The following is a 22,186-nucleotide window of genomic DNA, read 5'->3' on the forward strand; positions in this document are numbered from 1 at the left end:
CACACACACACACACACACAGAGGATGGAATTCATTGTCAGGGTGTTAGCTGACACATTCACGCTGCTTTCAGAAATCTAAACCCTATAAATTCAAAAGAAAGACATAAGAATTATTTCATTTCAGTTTCAAACAACAAGCAATGCCAATTAAATTAAAAATTGACAAGAGCTTGCAGTGGTTAGTAGTTTTCTTCTTCTTTTTATATAAGCCATAGAGTAAATGCATGAGTAAATATCTTGAGTATCCCACACACTTTAATGTTGAAGTCATATTATAAATTTCCGACTTCCTGTTACTAAGTGTACTCATTTTCTGTTGCCTCTTACTCTTGACAGATCTTGGTCTCAACAATAAATTCGTTGGGAAAGTGTCTAATCTTCCAGCACTTATCAATGGCACGTTTGTTGAAACCTGTGAGGAAATGCACAATAAAAGTGGCTTTTTCATTTTTGTGTAAATAAAAATATATCTAGATTTGCTCTCTACTTTTCCCATACTCCACCCCTACTCTCCTTCACTGTCTCAACAACACAGGGTGAAGGAAGAAATAAATTGCCTACCCAGCAAGAGGTCTCTTCTGCGAAGGCGGAAGGACTTGCGGTTGTTGCAAAGTTGATAAATAAATATACCAAGGTTACTAACATCACGAATCTCCTCCACAGCAACCAGGTCTTCACGAACCACGTAAGTGTGAGGCAGGTATTTGCCACTCTAAAAAAATTTTTTTTGAAGATTGAAAGAGAAATTCTTAAAAACGCTATTTAATTTCTCACCTATAGCAGATATACTTTTTAAATAGACTTTATTTTCAGAGCAGTTTAGGTTCACAGAATATTTTTTGAAATATTTGAAATATTTGAAATATTTTTTGAAAATTATTTTTTGTGAAATGGACTGTTTTGGCTCAAATAATTAATTTTTAAAATGAGGAAGCGATTATTTGTAATTGCTTATATAAAAAGTTGACATCCAAAATACATACTGCCAGTTTTCCAAAGAGCTCCACTAGATTCTTTGGAGGCATAACAATGGAGGTATTGAGGGGCATCAGATAGCAGTTCCCCAGCAGCAAATCCAGGTAAGCAGTCATGCCCTGTTGGGGAGGGGGAAAATGTTAGGCATGAATCAGAGAGTATCAATGATGCAGATTTTCCAATGACCATTAGAACAAGCAGTTACAACCTTTCAAAATCAACTAATGTATACTCAGTAGCAAAAGAATGAAAAGGCTTTGCTGCAAAAAGTTGTATATTTATGAACAGATTTAATACCAATAAACTTACGAAAAAAAGAAAATTCAGAATTACCTATAAGAATGAGAAACCCACCTTTTCAAAGTCATGAATAATTGCTGCAGGGTCACTATGAGAGAAACTGGGGACAGGCACATCAATAATTGCGATGTTGTCATCCTCACGAATGTCAGCCTCTTCCGTCACAGGCAGGAAGTAGGGCTCTCCTCCTTGGAGGGAATTTGCAGGGTCCTCAGAATCAAAGAAGCACATCTCTCCACGGTAGATGGTACTCTAAAAGAAAAAAAGGGAGAATCAAAGCTTTCTAACACTCACTCCCGTGACATTTGAATAATTTCTCAAACTCATATCAGTTCATTGTCCTGTTTATCAAGCTGAGGATTATTGATTACAATTATCACCATGAAGACAAATCAATTTTATACTAAAAGGTAATTTGAAAACTTTCCCTAAATCTTCATTTATCTGGGGACCACCACAGAATTATTTGTTTTCACTAAATGTATAGCAATTAGTAATCCAAAAGATAATAACTTTCATTAATATTACCTTGGGCATGAAGTACTTGTAAATGCAGGCTCCACCAACAATAAGTCCTGCCAAGATGAATGAAAGGCCTAAGAGAGTAAGCATACATCTCCCAGAGGAGCCCTCTTTTTCCTTGGCGGCAACTCGGAGTTCCTATTTATTAAAAAGCAAGATCAAAAACAAACAAACAAACAAAAAACATTGTGTTTTAGACACATAGTTGCTTTTGTGTACAATTTATCTCCCTTGAAACCCAAGATATTTTTAAAAGATGTTAATTCACCCTAGCCTAAAATCATTTCAAGACACTTTCTGATGTTTAATAGATGTGAAAATCTCCAATTTATAATAACTTTTTTCTGGCATTTCCAAATCCAAATATAGATATAAAGTTATTTCAAAGTATACACTTCTAAAATCAGCTGAAAATAACTATTCATTTATGCAATAAGTTATCCTCTTTAAATAAATGGAAGCCGTTACTTTTTGGACTTGTACAGTGATATAATCACTAACTTTCTGGAATACAACTGTTTCTTTAGTATTTTTTGTACATCAACTTGTTTGCCAAATTAGAGGTGAATTAATACCCTTTGGTTTATTAACTGATTTTCAAAAAGCTGTTTTTTGAAAATTAACTTTTATAGGAAGGAGTTCTATAAAGTAGGTATATACCGTTTCCCCCTATTTTAGAAATTAAAATATTGAAGATGAGATCTATTTCATAATATTCTTAAGTTTAATGAGAAATTAGGCTTCCTAATATCACGCAATATTCTATGGCTGTGTATTGCTTGAATGAAATAACATTTTCTAAGTTCTGGGCAAAACACTAGATTTAAAGTACAGTCATAGCTAGGCAAAAAGCTTTGAGTGTAACAGTGACTATAAAATTCTTTTAAATCCATAATTTGTTTAGCAATTGGAACAAGGGACTCCAAAGCAAACAAGTAACCAACTAACTCTGTACTCTTCTCAGGGCAGTGGACCAAGGGGCCCTCCAATCTCATTCTTTGATGTCACAATATGCCCTAAGCAGCAGTATTACTGAAGGGTATAATGAATGAAGTCAACAAATCTATTATCTTATAATCAGAGGGTAAATCATTCAGACTGGTATGTAAATAAAATTGTTTTAAGTCTTTCTGGCCATTAGCTCTTTTCCATAACTACTTAATGCTTATTAAACTTTAATTAATTTGGTGAAAGCAAATACATAGATTCTAAGGAGAGGCAATCATTTCATAAATGGCTTCAAAAATGATTTCTCTTTAAAATTCAAAGAAATTTGGTATTCACATTTTCTTAGCTACGTTTACTTAAGTTCAAACCCTCCATTAATACTCTATAAGCCTTGAAGGTTTTCCTTGTCCCAATAATTTTCAGAAATTTAAAATAATTTTTATTTAAAAAATAATCTAAGATTAACACTACAAAGGCTATAAATTATGACTGTGAATCCCTGTAATCTAGAGCTAAGGGCTTAGAAATTATACTTTGGATGATTAAATTGAGGTCCAGAAAAATGAAGTGACTTTCCTAAAAGTCACAAAAATGGCTTAGTTCAAAATTCTCAAAGGAATTAATTAATTTATTTTTTCTTGTCATTGAGATACAAGAAGAGCAATCTGCACTGCAATTTAATTTCTCCTTCCAATATTTCAGGGGTTTTATTATTAAGCAAGATCTAAGTATTAGAGTGTCAATTTCATAAAATTTCCCACCATAGTAGGCAAGATATGGAAACAATCTAAATGCCCGTGGATGGATGATGGACTAGGAATAAGGATTTTTTTTTCATTTAAATTTGCCAAACTTCAGTGTGGTAGGGGCTGTCACTTACCACAGCTCATTTCCCTCTGAAATGTATTTTAAAGTCATTGTACACAACCTCCGACATAATATTTTGTTGTGTTCAATTTCTGATGAGCTGATCAAAACATCACAATACAATGTGCCAAGTACTATTAAATCAGTGTCTTATGGTGGCCAGGTCAGAATCCTGTCGTATGCTTATTTTTGTTTATTCCTCATAACACCTCAGGCCTGGTAGAAGTATTGCTTGCATGTTAACTGAATTCAACAAGTCATGGAGTTTGTGGTGATGAGGGGAAAAAAAGGATTATTGTGTGGCTATATTTAACTACTGGCATCTAATTAGAACTCCCCCAAAAATCTGGCCATATTTCCCTTACAAAGTAAGTAGGACAATTACATATTTGACCTTCTATCATTTAATCAAAACCTCAACAATGCAAGGGGGTGTTTTTGAGTTCTGAAATGTGTAATACACAACAGCTAGTTTGATTGCTGGGTTAACTATTGAAAGTTTCCGTGATAAAAATTCTGCAAAAGCTCATTAGCTTTTCAAATTGTGTGCATAATCAGTTTTACTACATGGATTCTCATTTCACTCAGAGATCTTTTCAAATCTCCACTCTGAACACAAAAGTTTAAACTTTATAGAGAGAACAAGACAAGTTAGGGCAGATTTGCAAGCTCCAACAATGCACAGATTTTGCATAACAAGGAAAAAAATTACGATTGTGCCTTTTAACATTGAAATTTTACTGAGGAAAATGAGGAGTAGTTTACAAATACTGAAAACGTGTTAGATGTTTAAAGGAGATAGAAATTGGACTAAATGAACAATGGCTAACATTTTTTTGGGGAAAATTCCCCCAGTTCCTGGCAGTGCTAGAAGATTAAATTACAAGGTCGGACTTGCTTCAGATCTTTCTGTGGGGGAGGGTGGGCAGAGGGGATATCACTCAAAAAGGAAGTACTGTACTAAAAAGAAAAACAAAAGAGAAAAACAAAACCCCTCAAAATTTCTTTTACGGAAGAGTGTTTTCTTTAGGAAATGCCACTCTGAAAACATACAAGGCTCTTGCAGTAAGAGGGCACAGTGACCATCTCAAAATCTAATTAAGACCAACTTCAGTTTTGACAGCTCCTTTACCAAATGCTTAACACTACCTGTGACCAGGGAGAAACTGAAAATATACACAGGCGGGCACAGACACACTTGCCCCAACCCATACGGCATTGAGTCAAAGCTGCCCTTTGCCCCCCGCCCCATCTCCACAAACACTCAGGGATCCTAGAAAGCCTTAAGATTCATAGAACTTCATACACGTCGAAAGGAAAGAAAGAAGAGTTAAATCTCGTGTCCTTGTTCACTCTGCTTGTCCACTCCACCCCTGTGGAAGATGTGTGTGCCCCTGGAGCTGACCGGGTGACGTGCCTCTCTTTGATCTCTAGCTACCCACATGTTCCCCAGGAGAAGGTGACATCTGGTCCCAAGAGTTCTCCTCAAACTCCCTCCAACATCCCTCCGCGATGTACAACGTGAGCTGCGACCCATGGAACGTGGCGCGACCCACGGAGATGCTAAGGAACTTGGGGAGCCGCAAGCGGAAGGTGGTGCGAATGGGCAGAGTAGGGGTGACCGGGCAAACCCAACAGACAGCGCAGAGAGCACCGCCGGAAACACAGGAACTCCGCAGCAGCTTTCATTTTGTCCTTTCCCACCTTTCCCCTTCCTTCTCTCCAAACCACCCCCACCTCACCTTCCCGACCCTGGCATGCAGTCAGGGGTGGAATGGGAATTGCTACCTTGCCGGTCAGGATCTGAGCTCGGACTCTATGGCTTACTAGGGCCTCCACGTCTTGCTGCGCCTCCTCTTTTTGCAACGCTGTGGGTGTGCTGAAGGCGATTTTCACCATGGTGAATCTTCGGGCTGCGCGGTAAGGCGCTGCTCGAATCAGTGTCCTGGGCTGCAGGTTGGAAGAGAAGATCGCGCTAGCCCTAGCCGCACCTTCTTTCTCCTCGTCTGCTTTTACACTACTGCAAGCCCAGGTCTGGGTATACTTATGACGCAGTCACAAGCTGGGTGGGAGACCGTGGGCGGGCCCAAGCAGGGGCCGAGGGAGGAGCGGGAGGGGGTCCAAGTGCTGGAATAGGGGTGGGAGTTGCCAGTGGGAGGAGAGAAACTGGGTGGAGCCAGTGGACTGGGACTGAAAACTCCTTACCTGCACTCCAGGCGTGTTCCCACCTCGCTCTCTGCTCCCTCAGATAAGAGCAAGACAGGAAGGAAGCCTGCTGTGTCGTGTCTTTCTGCCTCTTTCCAGGCCACAATAGCCCCTGTCCCTGCTTCTATTTTCCCAAACTTGGACCTGGCCTCCCGCGGGGCAGGGAACTGTAACTTGGCACCAGTTCAAGCTTCCTCCTCTCTGCACCCACCCAGGACCCGAAAGCACAGTTCCAGGACTTTTCTGTACCCTTACAATAATACCTTCCTTTTAAAAAACACTCAGAAGCACGTTTAGAGTTACTTGGTTCGTTCTCTCAACATATTTTTTTCATTCCTTGACATCTGTTTGTTTTGTAATTTTAATTTCCTATCCCAGAGCAATGCTAAATCAGAAATACAGGACACCTGCCTCCTTAAAGCCCATTTTGCAGGTAGGACATGAGACAGAGGAGTATGGAAAGCTCATAGAAAATCCCTGAAATATTTCAGATCTTTCACTCTCCGAGGCCAGGGAATCCAGACCAAGGTCTCAGCCCAGAACTTGTTTCTTTTCAGCCACCAGCTGTGAAATCCACAGCGTGAAAAGCAGGGATGTGTGTGTACCTATGTGTTTAGGGAGGTGGAAGTGTGGTTGGAGATAGAAAATTTAGCCAGATGTTAACCCAGCTCTAGTGAAAAAACAAAAAACAATAATCTCAAAGGGGCTGAGTTAGAAACGATTTTTGGAACATTTACGTGAGCAGCCAGTGTAATCATACCGTTTCTTAAATGTCAGTTCTCCCTGGTTGATGACAATGATAGAGTACCTTTCCATATGAAATTCATGCTGTGGAGGTTTGTGACTACGGGTAGTATTGGTAAAGGGTTTATAAATAGTCCTGCTGCCAGAGACAGTAGAGGGGTCTGTTTTGTGAAGATAATAACACTTACCCCCAAAAATCCAGCTTGTGCTAGAGAATCCCCCGTCTACTCATATACTTATTAAAATGACTTGAATATGTTGAGAGTCACCACCCCTCTGTCCCAGAAATTCCAGGTTGTAGTTTTTCCCACTGAGGTTTCCTTGGCTCTGAAATGCATAGCTTGTCTCCACTGTGGCAACTTTGTGAAAACGGCCTTCATTTTCATGGATAAGCTGCAGATGGGAAGGTAGATGGAGGGGAACAGTGGGGAGCCTATGCCTTATACAGGGCCAGATGTATGAGTTTGCTTAGAAACATTGGCGTTTTATGTTCTTTTACTTATTTTTTGCTCAAGAGTGGCCATTATAATTTAACACTCATGAGGCAACCTTTAGTGTAGGCTGAGGAAATCTCAACTTCCTAAGATGTTTCTCTTTACAGTTACTTTATGTTTGCCATCACCTTTGTGACAACTCAGCCTAGAGTCTGTGCTAGTCTGGCCCTATGATCCATAACACACAGATAGTTGAACCAATGGTTGCTCTGACACATCTACCTACCAAGTGCAACATGCTGGATGGAATAGTAATGCATTATTTTAGTGTATCTTTCCTGAAATGTGGTGACACAGAAGGGGCAAAGATTATTTCTATTTTTCAAATGAATAGACCCAAGCTCTCATAACAACCAATGGAGTATATGATTAATTGCTAGGTTTGTGACATTGAGCAAATCACCTCATCTCCTTGGGCCTCACTTTCTCCTCAGTAGAATGGTAAAATATTTTCACCCTGCTGCTGTGAGGGTCATTTAGGATAATTCAGGAGGAAACACATTTTAAATTATGAAAAGGATAGAAGAGTGAAGTGGTTGGTTATGCTACAATTCTTATTTTAGTATGTAACATAGCCAGGTTTCAAGGTTATAAAGATAATCTATTTTTTTTATCCTTCAACTATTCTTTAACTTCTAGAGCTGCTTAAGACCCCACGGTCTCTGAATATAGATCATCTTGGAAAAGGTCAGACTTCTAAGAATAGTCATATAAATTAGCATTTAACTTCTCTGTTGAATTTTTAAAACTTTGGCCATCTTCTGTTTCTTAATGCCATGTTGTATTTTAGGAATGTCACCCATCCATCTCTAAGGGCCTTTGCTGATGTTGGACATACGTGCTGTAGGCGTGGTCTCAAATTAGCAGATATTGCTGTTATCCTTTCAATATAAATATGTAATGCTTGTGTTAGAATCATAGAATAGCAATAACACCCATCATTAGTGCTCATTTATGAAAGGCAAATACTTCCTGCATGTTTTTTTTTTTAAATTTCAAAATGTAGCCTGCTACTTGCTCATTGGGCTGAAACCAGTATAGTGAACATATTTCCATCTAATAAAAATTGGTTCTCATTGATTAATCTTTTTCTTGCCCTTGCTCCTTCCCAGCAGCAACTTCTTGTTTCTCAGAATGAATTTCTCTCACTTTCTTGTCTTTGGAACTGTGGGAATCTGGCTGCCATACCAATTCCAGCTAAAGTTTTTGTTGTTGTTGTTTTTCTCTATTTTTTAATTGAAGTATAGTTGATTTACAATGTTGTGTTAATTTATGTTGTACTTCAAAGTGACTCATTTATACACATATATACATTATTTTTTAATATTCTTTTCCATTATGGTTTATCCCAGGAGGTTGGATATAGTTCCCTGTGCTATACAGTAGGACCTTGTTGTTTGTCTACTCTAAATGTAATAGTTTGCATCTACTTACCCTAAACTCCCAGTCCATCCCTCTCCCTCCCTCCTCCCCAAATGTCAATGGGCTGAATGCTCCAATCAAAAGACATAGAGAGGCAGACTGGATAAAAAAACAATAGCCTACAATATGCTGCCTATAAGAGACCCACATTAGGGCAAAGGACACACATAGATTGGAAAGTGAGGGGATGGAAAAAGATATTTCATGCAAACGGAAAAGAGAAGAAAGTGAGAATGGCAATACTCATATCAGACAAAGTAGACTTTAAAACAAAGGCCATAAAGAAAAATAAAGAAGGTCACTATATAATGGTAAAAGGATCAATATAAGAAGAGGATTTTACACTCATCAATATATATGCACCTAATATAGGAGTACCCAAATACATAAAACAAATACTACCAGCTAATGTTGCTAATCTTGTCAGAATACACACCATTTAAGTCTATAAATGAATTCCTTATTCTCACATGCCAAATGATGACTAAATTATCACAACTTGAGCTAAATGGAATATGGCAAACAATTGAATGCCAAGCAACCTTGTCAACTCTCTTTGAATGACCCAAAATTCAACTGCACAAAAATAAGGCTACTAGTGGCATCTGTGATACCATTTAATTTATTAACTCATTTATTTGTTCATCAAATATTTACCAAGGGTCTACTGTCTTCTGCTGTAATCAGCCATGGGAATACAGTGGTGACCAAGCAGATACAACTTTGCCCTTGTAAATCGTGTCACCACTGCACACATGGCAATACCACTTGTCATGAGCTCTCCAGTTTTTGTAGTGGAAATGTTGGTCCCATGCTGTGGAGTGGGATATAGCAATTCTACAATCCAGCAGAGCACTTGCATCCACAGCTAGTGCTACCGAGAAAGCTTAAATTCCAAACTCTACTGCAATGGCTTCACACCCAGCATTCTTTTTAGGAAAATTAATATGACAACAAGATGTATTGGGAAACGAGTTAGGAGGCACTCCCACAGTCTAAGTGAGAAGAGGTGGAATACGTTGATGACTGCAATATTGAAAATAAAGGGACAATTTCCACAGATATTTAGGAGCCATATTTTACAAAGTCTGGTGCTGAAATAAATCATATGAGGGAGAAAAAATTAGAAAAACGAATTCTGTTCTCTATGTTTGGGAATCCAAGATTTGGAAAATGGTGGTGCCACTGGTAACAACACCAAACATTTGTGGAACACATCAAATGTTACATTTATGTGCTAAGCACATTCAATTGATTATATTATTTAATCTTTACCACAGTGCTGTGAAGTATTATTACATTTCCCACTTCATTGATGAAGAAACTGAATTTCCAGAAGTTAGATGACTTGCCCAAGGTCATATTCTAACTCAGGTGGTCTGATTCCAGTGTTTATACTCAACCTTATATTGTCCCACTGCCACTAAAATAAATGAGGAAATCAACGAGGGAGCTGGCTTGAAAGCAGAGAAAATAATTAGCATGTTATCTATGGAAATGAAGCATGAATTCCCTGCCCACACTGCAAGCAGAGATTCCTACCTAAGATTTTGTTCAGGACTAAAAACATTTGAAACCCTTGTGCAACTTTGCTGGCCATGGGTGTATTGCTATACTCTACTCATTTTAAAGCATATTACTCCTGAGTTGTGCAGTTGCTTTGTCAGCAGAGAAACAACTACAGGGGAAGCTGGTCGCCATCTGCTTCTGTATATAATTCCAGGAGTTTGGTTTAAGTCTTTAAAGAGCTGGACAATTTCTAGGTCCACAATTTCCCTTCAAGCTCAGCTTGGGGAACATAGCTAGGGCTCCACACAAAAAGTAACATAGACACTCACTTTCTGGAGTAGACTCTTGTTTCTTGACTCCATTTAAGGTTTCTTTTGTAGGCTAGTAAGTTATGATAATGGGAAAATGCAATGTTTTCTTACATATAAGAAATAAATTTCATCATCTTTTCACAATGATTTAGTCATATCTTTGGGGTTAAGAGGAAACTGTGGTCCACTCTCATTTATAAAAGTCACTTTTCTTTTCATTTAAGGCAACTGAAAAATCTAGTGAAAATAATTGCATTTTCAATGCACCTTCTCTAAACTGTGTAAAAATTCTTATCTCATTGCAGATTACCCGGGAATTTTTTTAAAATAGAGTTATGAATCAATATCTGAACATGCCTTATGTGATCAACCTTTACATGAGTTCCAGTCTTGAATACTACAAGAGAGAAATTAAAGTTTAGCCCTAGGAATGCTTGTAAGAATATCTAGTTGGTTCAGTTTCTCCATAATATATTAATGAGTGATACTAAAATGTCTTTGTGTCTTTAGAGTTATGTTCTTATTCAATGAAAGCACAATCATTTATATTTTTATTAATGATTGTTAAACCAGATACTATTTTTAACTTCATGTTTAGTTTTCTTGGTGGGTCAACATATTCTGTTCCTAGTTTATTCTTAAAGAACACAAAATCCCAAGTAGTTTTATGACAGGATTCACCTTGATTGTTCTTGAAATGTAACTTTGTTTTTGATATTCACTTCACTAATTTTTAGATAACCTCAGTGTATTCATATTCCAAAGCCTTTAATTATTCTAAAGTATGATAACATCTTGTTAATAATGAGGTCGGAAGAGCATACACAACAAAGGAATGCTCTAAATTAGATTCTCGTCAGGTCAATGGCACAGTCAGTCCTAACAAATTAAGTCATATCAGGATTGTAAAATCTGGTTGACAATATCCTAACCCAAACTCAAGACCCACAAAAAGTGCTGCTTACACTTTAGTGTTGTTGCCATGTTTCTGTACTAGTGCAAAAGGGAAGTCTTGCATAAAGGAGGAATGTAGTGTATGACACATCAATTATACTTCTGACTCTCAAGTTAAGGGAATTATCTTCTCAGAATTTTTGTTAGTTTGTTTTAGCATCTGAAGTTTGTAATTGCCTCTACCACATTGAGAAGAATCCTACATAAAAATATTGTCCACACAGCCTCAGAAGGAAGAGGTCTAGTCTCCTATGTTCTGTTTGTGTTGCAGTTAACTCAGAGCAACTGGCTTCTTTCCTCATATTTGGTATTGGAATTTTAAGTTTAAAAGATTCTACTAAATGGGGCAAATTAGAATACTGGCATTTATAAATAGAAATAGATGATTATACAAATGCTAACATTTATTATGAATAAGGAGAATGTTTTCTTTCATCCACTGTGATCTTACCCCTTGACCTTTAAGCTTTAAGAAGACCTTTTATTTACAGGAACTCTGAAATGCTTAATTCTCCACTTCTCTAAACCTTGCAAGGTAGCTAAAGCGTATCCCATCCTGGAGTACTCTTACTAGGTCTTTTCAGCACCTTTTTGGGTTGGAACTTTTAGTCGAGTGGCATTGGTATCTTATTTGCTGTTTTATTTATGAAGACCTTGAGAAAAAATCGGTTCTCAATCAATGCCAAGAATTGTTATTGAACAACATTGAGGCATACATAGAAAAGAAAATTCATGTATATTTAGAAGCGACCCAGGAATGAATTCACGCAGGAGGCAAGTATATCCTATGGGACTGTGAACCTGGATGAGGAAGTGATAACTAACAAGAACATCCAACAAATACTATGATGAATGTGCTGAGACTGTGACCAGAGTATGATTCTGTCACCAAAAAGGCAATTTCTTCAAAGACAACTCTGCAAGAAAAACATTTGAACTCCAAATCTGCATCCAAATGCAGGTAGAAATCTCTCCCCAGCAATTCAAAATAAAGGTAATTATAATTGGTTATATAGGAAATTCAAAGAAGCCAAAAATGTCTCCCAACAAATCAACTAAGCACATAATGTTCTCTCTCTCTCTCTCTCTCTCTCTCTCTCTCTCTCTCTCTCTCTCTCTCTCTCTTTCTCTCTCTGTGTGTGCATGTGTGTTTTAATGAACATATTCTCTTGAGACTACTTTCTCTGAATCACACTACCGTCTTATGCATCCAAAGAAGTTTTACCTGGAACCCTCCACAGCACATCTATATACGTTGTGTATTGGTGGTATACAGCAAATGATAGTAAAGTTCTTCCCATCACACACTGTACCTTACACTAGAACAGTATTAACATTGCTCTTATTTCTTAGTCCTTACTAGTATCTTCATTTTTGTGTTTTCTATGTGTCTGTGGCGTCTGTACTTCTGGATTGCCTGCCTGGTGGAAGAGGGCAGAACTATTTATAAGGGACAAATCAAGTCCCTGTGCTTCTGCAGTAACTGGCAGTGATGCAGAGACTCACTTTTGCTAAGAAAGAATAAAATGTTTGTATGTCATACTATTATAAATAATGTTTTGTTTTATAGTCAATTCCATATGTATCTATTTTTCACCTCAATCAGCCTCTAACTCACCTTTGAATAGTTGACAGTGTTTAGTCCTTTGACTGTTACAAAGAGGAGGCTAAATAAAATCGTTGAATTGACCTGGATCTGAGGTTCACAGGCAAGCAGGAAAATTGTAAACATCCAGCAAAGTAGATTGGGCCAGCTCTGCCTCTGTACATATATACCTCTTAGGATTCCAACATGGAATTTTCTCCTTCGGAGATGGCTCCAGTTGATGCTCACATGATTCCACCTGTATATATGTATTTTTAAAACTTGATGAGACAATGTATGATGTATAGTGCACCTTGCCTTGGAACAATGTAGCACCCTTAGGAAGTCTTACACATAATCATCTTCCTGGGGATAAGTACACAGCAGAAATCTGTTCACTCATTAAGTCTCACTTCCTCCGCGGTGCTTTCCTGGAGCACAGTTCTTCTCACAGTCTTTGACCTCCACCAACACTAACTTTGTATAAACTCTTTCTCCTGTTTTCTCCTGCCACGGTACGTGACTGTGTTTCATCTCCCTAACTATACTATGTTTCTAAAGGGGAGGGCCTGGATCCCCTGTTTTGTATCTCCACAGTATCCAGCGTGAGTCTGACCAAATACCAAGTTAGTTTCCAAACCAGATTTACTGATTACATTAGTTGTTGATAATTGTTTCTCTTTGAGTAGAAAGAGGGAGAAAGTAGGTGGAAAATTAAGCGAGCTTTATACTTCCTATACTGTCTCATACTTTCAATTTACCAATTAACAAATCTACAGTGATCTACTTTTCTGTGCCCAACTCTGTGTTGTGTAGAAAATACAGAAATATAAAGAATGCTATCATCTATAAAGACCTTTAAATTCTTCTGCAATGAAAAAGTAATAAATTTCTTGTGTATAGAATGACATTAGTTTTACGTCCCTTTTTCCATTTGCCCCTACAAAAAGAGCTATATTCGGGGCTTCCCTGGTGGTGCAGTGGTTGGGAGTCCGCCTGCCGATGCAGGGGACATGGGTTCGTGCCCCGGTCTGGGAAGATCCCACATGCCACGGAGCAGCTGGGCCCGTGAGCCATGGCCGCTGAGCCTGCGCGTCCGGAGCCTGTGCTCCCCAACTGGAGAGGCCACAACAGCGAGAGGCCCGCATACCACAAAAAAAAAAAAAAAAAAAAAGAGCTATATTCATCATGGCAGAGCTTATCTGCCTCCCCACCCACTTTTTTTTTTTTTTAACGAGAAATAAAGTTGCTTGGAGAATGGGAGTGATTTTGGTAGACCAAATGGATTTGCTATTATATCCTTACTCTTGCATTGAATTGAGACCCAGGCAGGTCTACTCCACAAGGCACACCTGTCCCAGAGAAGACAGATATACTCTACCTATAGTTCTAAGATATCAAGAAGGAAGAAACTTACCCCTCTTCTTTGATTCACCAGTAGAGGAGTCGCTGCTCCCATGGGAAGGAGGAAATGGGGGTGAGTGTGGGCGAAAAACTGAGCTCTTTTCTAGGGAATTCTGCCTCTCCATATTGAAGCGGGAACACTGGTAAATAAATGTTGGTCCCTAACACCTACCTCATTGGGTTCCTTTTAAAATTTTATCTCATGTTATAATTTTTATTAAGAGATAACTGGCATACAACATTATATTTGTTTCAGGTGTACAACATAATGACTCAATATTTTTATATATTGCAAAATGATCACAAAGTCTAGTTAACATCCATCACCATATATTGTTACAGAATTATTTATTTATTTATTTAGGCTGCTCCGGCCTTAGTTGTGGCATGTAGGATCTTCATTGTGGCATGCAGACTTCTTAGTTGTGGCAGGTGGACTTCTTTGTTGTGGCATGTGAACTCTTAGTTGCAGCATGCACGTGGAATCTAGTTCCCGGACCAGGGATCAAACCTGAGACTCCTGCATTGGGAGCACAGAGTCCTACTCACTGGACTACCAGGGAAGTCCCTGTACCAGTTCATTTTTAAAAGTATTGTTTTCTTGAATTATTTTATAAAAGCCTTTAACAATGTTAACTTTTGATCAAGTTTTTGTTTTGTTTTGTTTTTGAAAGAAGAGCTAGTGCTTTACTAATAACAACTAGAATAAAACCACAAAGTGCTCAATTTGGCTTTAAATTCAGAAGATATCAAGTTTTGTTTCTAAAAGTGGCAACATTTTAAATATCTATAGATAGAACTGGTAACATCTTCTGCTCATGTTTAATTTCATAACCCAGAAAATATAATTTTGCTCTTTTTTGTGACTCAAATTAATTTGCCTAATGTGGAATCTCCTCCCTCAACTCTAAGACAAGTGGGAAAACAGGTCGAGTGACAAGGTATAGGGTGGGGACATAATCCCCTAAGGACTCAGAATGCTTTCTCTAAGATAGATCATACAGCTTGGCATAAGAGCATTTGTACCCAAAATAGGTGGTATGAAGGCTGAGACAGACTTTTTTAGTAGAGATTTAACTACATTAATATTACAATAAGATCTTCGTATAAGTTGAATAACTTAATTTGGAAGTGAATGGCTGAGGCCTGCTAATAGGAGTGCAGATGACACAGAGAGCCCAGATTTAAGGGTTTCTTCTGTAAGCAGACACTATCCTTTTAGTATAAATTCTATGACTTTGTACAGGCCAATATTCAACTGGTAACAAGATTATGGGTTGACTGATAGATTACTTTTGTGATATTTTACTTATTAATTGGAAGAAAAGCACCTTGTAGTATTTTCAGAATCTTCTCTTGGATGGACAAACTTGCTGGAGTAGGACAGTGGATTCAAGAAGATTCCAAAGTAGATAGTGGGACTCAGAACATGTAGTAGAAATTAGAGGTCAACATCAGAGAAGTCTGGGAGCCTGGGAGCAGTTCATAAAGACTAGCTACTTGTGTAACTTATGTTTGTTCAATCTGCGCTGGGATATTAAATAACAGGCCTTGGTCTCTTAGTTTTCATGTGTTGCACTTTCCATTATGTCATAAGTTAATACCCCCAAATATGAAGAACTAGAGTATTGACAGGGATGGATGAATGAAAGAGGCCCAATTCTGGGATGTAAGGGTTATAAGAACTGGGGAACAAGATCAGAACATGGCTAACAGCAAGCTTGCCTTGATGCTATTTCACTAGATTCCAGCTACTAAATTGATCTTTAAAAAGCTTCAGAGAATTAACTGGAACCTCCTGGTAGACGATTGTTTAACAGAAGGACCAAGGAACTAAGAATCTTTTCACTCTATTAAGTTTTGTCCCATTAAAACATAACATCCTTGTTTTTCTTTTGACCTTGAATCCTCTGTGCCAAATACAAAAAATAAACTTATCTCCTTTGCTTTGTGACTCATTTAGGAAAAAATACTTTTATCAGAAAGTTAGTGGCTTTTCCCCTGTATATATATTTACCATTAGACAGACCCTCCCACCCTTCCCCTACACCCAACCTGGCAAATCCTGATTATTCATTGACATTCATTAGAAAATTAGTCATGTCTGTTAGGGAAAAAACGCTGGCCTCAGGGTATAATGAAATCCCAGTTTCCCCTTCTTCGTCCTTCTCTCTGTAGGCATATCCTAAGGAAGAACCATCATGTGCTCCCCTTTTCTTTCCAGGCTTGCTTCTCCTTGGCTTTTTTCCCCCTCCACACACTGACTTCCTGGGGAGTGCATAGAGTAGGCTTTCTTCATGTATACACAAGCCTTATTTAAATCACGGAGGGCCCTAACAGGACTTCAGGTCTCCTTCCCAGTCCCCATTTGCATTTTAAGCAACTTTGGCATTTGTGATGAGGAGTTCTCCATCAGAACTACAGGCTTCTGTATTTGCTTGTGTGACTTATGCTTGATGTTTGTTTTCTCTGAACGTAAATTGTCATGTTGAGTGACAGACCTGGGCCCTCTAGTCTTTATAGGCTACTCTTTCCATTATGACAAGAGTCAGCAGCGCTAAATCTGCTTACAATTTTATGGTCCTAAACCTGTAAAGAATATGTTTGCTTAGCAATGAGGAATTTTCAGTTTTCCAGTATGTACTTTCTTTTAGAAAATCTGCGAGCCTATGCTTCTTTACCATCCTTCTGCTCCTTACTGGATGCCTGATATTCACCAATATAATCATTTTTAAAGGGGTGTATTTTGGGGATAGAAGAAACATATTTGGATTGAAAACTATAATCAGAAGTTCCATAGGCTCCCAACTGCAAAAAAGAAGAACCCAAACCCCAAATTGAATGTCCTGACATGACTAAATGTCTACATAAAAATAAGATTATTGTTACAAATATACACTCACTAGAGACCTCAGGAAAGGCACTACCACAATAACCATGTTTGAAGGATTTGTTCTTTCAAAAACAAGAAGAAAAAGAATGAGACTTCATATAATTATAAAATATAAGATCTGGAAATGACCTTAAAAACTTGGTTCAACTTCCTCTCTGGCTACCAAGTGAAGAGGTGTCTTGCCCAAAGTTCGTAGTCAGCAAAAGAGGGGAACTGGTAGTCCGTGTTTCCTCAGCTCTTTCTCCTATAGTCTGCCACTTCCTGGGTATCTCCTCTGACACAGCTGTTACTGATGATTAAGCTTATATCCCTTCTCCACAAAAACCCTTTTCAAACAAAAAAATAATAATAAATGCCTTTGCCAGTGGTATATCATTTCTTTTTATAACCATGTCTTCTTTCCCAGAACTTCCTCTAGGTACATATTTTGTTGTTAGTTCATAATTTTCTTTATTCCATCAGAATTTGGCACCATTGAAGTCTATAATCTATATGAAAGGTTTTATGTTTTATTTTTAATATCATTTGGTTCAGCATGACTGATATGCATAGCTGGAAACACACACACACACACACACAGAGCTCTCCAGAGGCTGGCTGGTGACAAGAAATGAACAGGTGTGAGGGATAATCATTGGAATCTACAGTCTGGTCTTCAGGCAGATCCAATGTCCCATTGTGATGATTTACTTGCAGTCAAAATGAGCACAGGTGCTGCAAACATCATCCAGTGTCTATTTTATATTAATCTGTCTGCAATGCTCACTAGAAAACATCTGGGTTTCATTCCCCTCATCTCCCGCTGGGTGCCCTCCATTCACCCTTCTACACTCCTTGGCTCCCCTTATCCCCATAGAACCTGCTGCCTCCCTATCTATGTTAGGAAATCCTGGCTGCATGGTGGCCACGTGGAAGCAGCCTGGATCCTATTAGCCCTGGCTTGAGGGTAAATTGTAAAGCTTCATTACCATGACACTAATTCATTGATCTCATAAATTAGACATATGAATTCAAAGCTGTTTTTTGAATGTTTACTCATTGTGCACTTACTTATTATTGAGTTGTAGCAGAATTTTTCACAGAAATAAATGTTTTTAGTTTACATGTTTTTGGTTTCCATGCCTGATCCATGTAGAAGGTTTTATAAATCAGTATGTCACTGCTTTAAATGCCCTATGGTCATATTTTTAAAAAACCCTATGACAAGGACCCTAGCACATTGAAAGGAAAGATTATAAAAACTTCAGAACTTTGACATAAAACTAATATATTATGCGATAATGTTTCTAGTAGAAACCAGGACCTCGTTCATCACAAAAGACAAACCTTGACCAAGTTCCATGCTATGTGTTAAGGAAACAGTCACCCTCTATTCACACTGAAGACTGTCACTCCTAATCAGATCTGGGTAACTTAGAAACTTTGGAGGAAAATACTGCTGTGAAAAAAGAGTTTTGCTAAACAGAATACCGGGGACAAACTCAGGCAGCAAAGCCTCCAGTCAGGACCCCTCTCACTATGTCAGTTTTATCCTCTACAAAATGAGGAGATGGGCCTATACACCTATACTTCTGTGATATAACTTACGTTTTTTCCTTGATGCCAAAGTCTCAATAGCTGCTGCATATGCTAGAGGTTAGCTAAAAGATGGTAGACATTAACTGGAGAGCTAGGAGCAATAATCTTTTGATTAGAATGGTGACCAGTTTTGCCACACCCTAGTGGGTCCCTGATTATCTCAGAAGGCATTGTGAAATGCTTGGGAGGAAAAAAATATTCAAAATCATTTAAACTGAAAGTAGGAGCCAAGAGAATTCAGCACTTGTGAGTTTGTGGAATGGAGTGCTGAGACATTGAACAATGCTTTTTCTATTCCTCACCCCCATATCCAATCAGTCACCGTATTCTGCCAAGTCTTCTCAGACAATATCTCTTGCATCTGTTCCTTTCCATTCACAACACTGCCATCCTCCCTGCAGCTGCTTAACAGCTCACCCTTGGTTTGCTATGAAGTCTTCTTGAATGTTCTCTCTGCCTGCTCCTGTCCATTTTTGTCTCTGACATAATATCAATCTTTCAGAAACAGAACTTGTTTTAAAGAAAAAGAAAGAAAGGAAGGAAGAAAGAAAGAAAGAAAGAGAGAGAGAGAAAGAAAGAAAGAGAAAGAAAGAAAATGAAAACATCTTCAGTGGCTCTCCGTTGCTTCTGGGAATAAGGCAAAACCCTTGTCTTAAAATTAATATCACCTCACGCTCTGGCCCTTGCTTTAGCTACCTCATACACACTCTTTCCTTCAGTCAAACAGGTCAATAGACTATCCCCTAAACATAGCTTCATCATCACTGCTACAACCAAGCTTTTTTTTTTTCAGTCTTTGTATCACCTTCTGGAATACCCAACATTATTCCCTTAACCTCTGCAACCTCCAGCTATGCCTCTACTTCCCAGTCAAATCTCAGTTTTTCTTAAAGCCTTCCTAAGCCACTAGGGCTGAAGGGATCTCTCTCTTTGAATTCCTTTAGTAATTATTCACGTGGTTATGAATCTTTTTTTAAAACTATATTTAATTGAAGTATAGTTGATTTAGAGGATTGGCCAAAAAGTTCGTTCGGGCCTTTCTGTAACATCTTAGGTTAAACTTGAACGAACTTTTTGGCCAGCCCAATACAATGTTGTGTTAATTTCTACTGTACAACAAAGTTATTCAGTTATACATATATATATATATATTCTTTCTGTATTATTATCAATTATGGTTTATCATAGGATATTGAATATAGTCCCCTGTGATATATAGTAGGACCTTGCTGTTTATCCATCTTATATATAATAGTTTCCATCTGCTAGTCCCAACCTCCCAATCCTTTCCTCCCCCATTCCCCTCCCCCTTGGCCACCACAAGTATGTTCTCTATGTCTGTGAGTCTGTTTCTGTTTCCTAGATATATTCATTTGTGTCATATCTTAGATTCCACATATAACTGATATCATATGGTATTTGTCTTTCTCTTTCTGACTTACTTCCCTTAGTATAATAATTTCTAAGTCATTCCATGTTGCTGCAAATGGAATTATTTCATTCTTTTTGATGGCTGAGTAATATTCCATTGTGTATATATACCACTTCTTCTTTATCCATTCATCTGTCAATGGACATTTTGGTTGTTTTCATACCTTGTCTACTGTAAATAGAGCTGCTATGAACATAGGGGTGCATGCATCTTTTTGAATTATAGTTTTACATGGGCATATACCCAGGCATGGGATTGCTGGATCATATGGTAACTCTATTTTCAGTTTTTTGAGGAACTTCCATACTGTTATCCATAGTGGCTGCACCAATTTACATTCCCACCAACAGTGTAAGAAGGTTCCCTTTTCTCCATACCCTCCCCAACATTTATTATTTGTAGACTTTTCAATGATGGCCATTCTGACAGTGTGCAGTAGTATGTCATTGTAGTTTTGATTTGCATTTCTCTAATAACTGGTGATGATGAGCACCTTTTCATGTGCCTATTGGCCATCTGTATGTCTTCTTTGAAGAAATGTCTGTTTAGGTTTTCTACCCATTTTCGATTGGGTTGTTTGGGGCTTTTTTGTTATTCAGTGGTATGAGTTGTTTTTATATTTTGGGAATTAAGCCCTTGTCAGTCACATCATTTGCAAATATTTTCTCCCAGTCTGTAGGTTGACTTTTCATTTTGTTTATGGTTTCCTTTGCTGTGCAAAATCTTATAAGTTTTATTAGGTCACATTTGCTTATTTTTGCTTTTCTTTCTATTGCCTTGGGAGACTGACACTTGGTCCTGTATCTTCAGCTCCCTTTATTTCTTATTAAATCATTTATTTGTAATTTTTATTACAGATAAATTTTCTAAAAATTATATAAAAATTATGACATTAAAGAAATACTTAAGAAAGGAGGAGGATGATAGGGTAGAGAAGCTGACCCATAATCCCAGTTCCCCAAGTGGAAAACTTCTGTTTTGGGGAGCATAGGTTTTCTGTCCTGTGTATCATCATTTATGAGCTTTGTGACCTTGAGATAGTCAACACATCTAAGTCTCAATTTCCCAATCTGGACAATTGGAAAAACAACAGTACTTACTTCCCAGGGTTGCTATGATTATTAAATGGGATATCATGTATGAAACAGAATAAGAACTCAGCCTGGCACAAAGCAATCAGCAAATTTTCTAATTTTGTTACTCTTGTAACAATATGTTACAAGAGTAACATAAAATATGTTTCAGTCATGTTGTATGTATATTTTCATAGCTGAGAGTATGCTTTTCTTCAATTGACAATGTTTTATAGACATTTTTCCCATTGTGGTACCATCTCCAGACAGATTATTTTAATAGTTTTATAACAATCTATAACATGCATGCATCATATTTTACTCATGCATGCTTCTTTTGTTAGGTACTTGGGTTGCTTCCCCTATTCTGTAGTTATTATAAATAATGTCTTGATTGATATTTTATATATAAAAATTTCCCTCCATTTGGTTTATTTCTTTAGAATAATTTTCCAGAAATGAGGTTTTTGAGGAAAAGAGATGCACATTTGGACAGCTCTTATGCCACCAGCAATTTTAGATAGCACCAGTTTTACATACACACTAAATTTGTATATTATTCATTATAAAGCTATGTAATATTCAAAATAGTATTTTTTTTTCTTTAAACATTTTTAGTAGTAAGGTTGGATATTTTTCACATGTAGATTTGCTACTATATCCTCTTTTATAAATTGTCTGTTTACATTCTTTTCTTATTCAACTATTTGGACTTTAATGTCTTTGTTTTAATTTCTATAAACTCTTTATATAAAGAATAGTCTTTTGTCTGTCATATTTGCTGCCATATTTTCTTGGTCCATTATTTACTTTAAAAATTTTTAAGCTAATTTTTTAATTTACAGGAGCATTACATTTATGTGGAATTCAGTATGCCAGCATTTTCCTTTGGGATTGTTTTTATTAATTATCAGCCTTCAAAGTTACTTTCTAATCTACTTCCTTTGGCAGCTTTTCTACTGTTGTGT

At 37.6% G+C, this 22,186-nt stretch overlaps 1 protein-coding gene across 2 annotated transcripts; it reads right to left on the reverse strand.

The window, feature by feature from the left end:
* Positions 1-325: 325 nt before the first annotated feature.
* Positions 326-5,513, reverse strand: ITM2A (integral membrane protein 2A; the record flags this gene model as incomplete). 2 transcript variants are annotated; one of them, XM_079727168.1, is made up of 6 exons in its annotated part: positions 326-414; positions 564-714; positions 986-1,096; positions 1,332-1,529; positions 1,806-1,937; positions 5,403-5,513. In XM_079727168.1, the coding sequence occupies 6 exons, from the start codon at positions 5,511-5,513 to the stop codon at positions 326-328; spliced, it is 792 nt and encodes a 263-aa protein (XP_079583294.1). The 2 variants fall into 2 exon arrangements, with proteins under 2 accessions (XP_079583294.1, XP_079583295.1); XM_079727169.1 differs by lacking the exon at positions 1,806-1,937.
* Between the last annotated feature and the right edge of the window lie 16,673 nt (positions 5,514-22,186).

The sequence above is a fragment of the Hyperoodon ampullatus genome, assembly GCF_949752795.1.
Source record: "Hyperoodon ampullatus genome assembly, chromosome: X".
NCBI lineage: Eukaryota > Metazoa > Chordata > Mammalia > Artiodactyla > Ziphiidae > Hyperoodon > Hyperoodon ampullatus.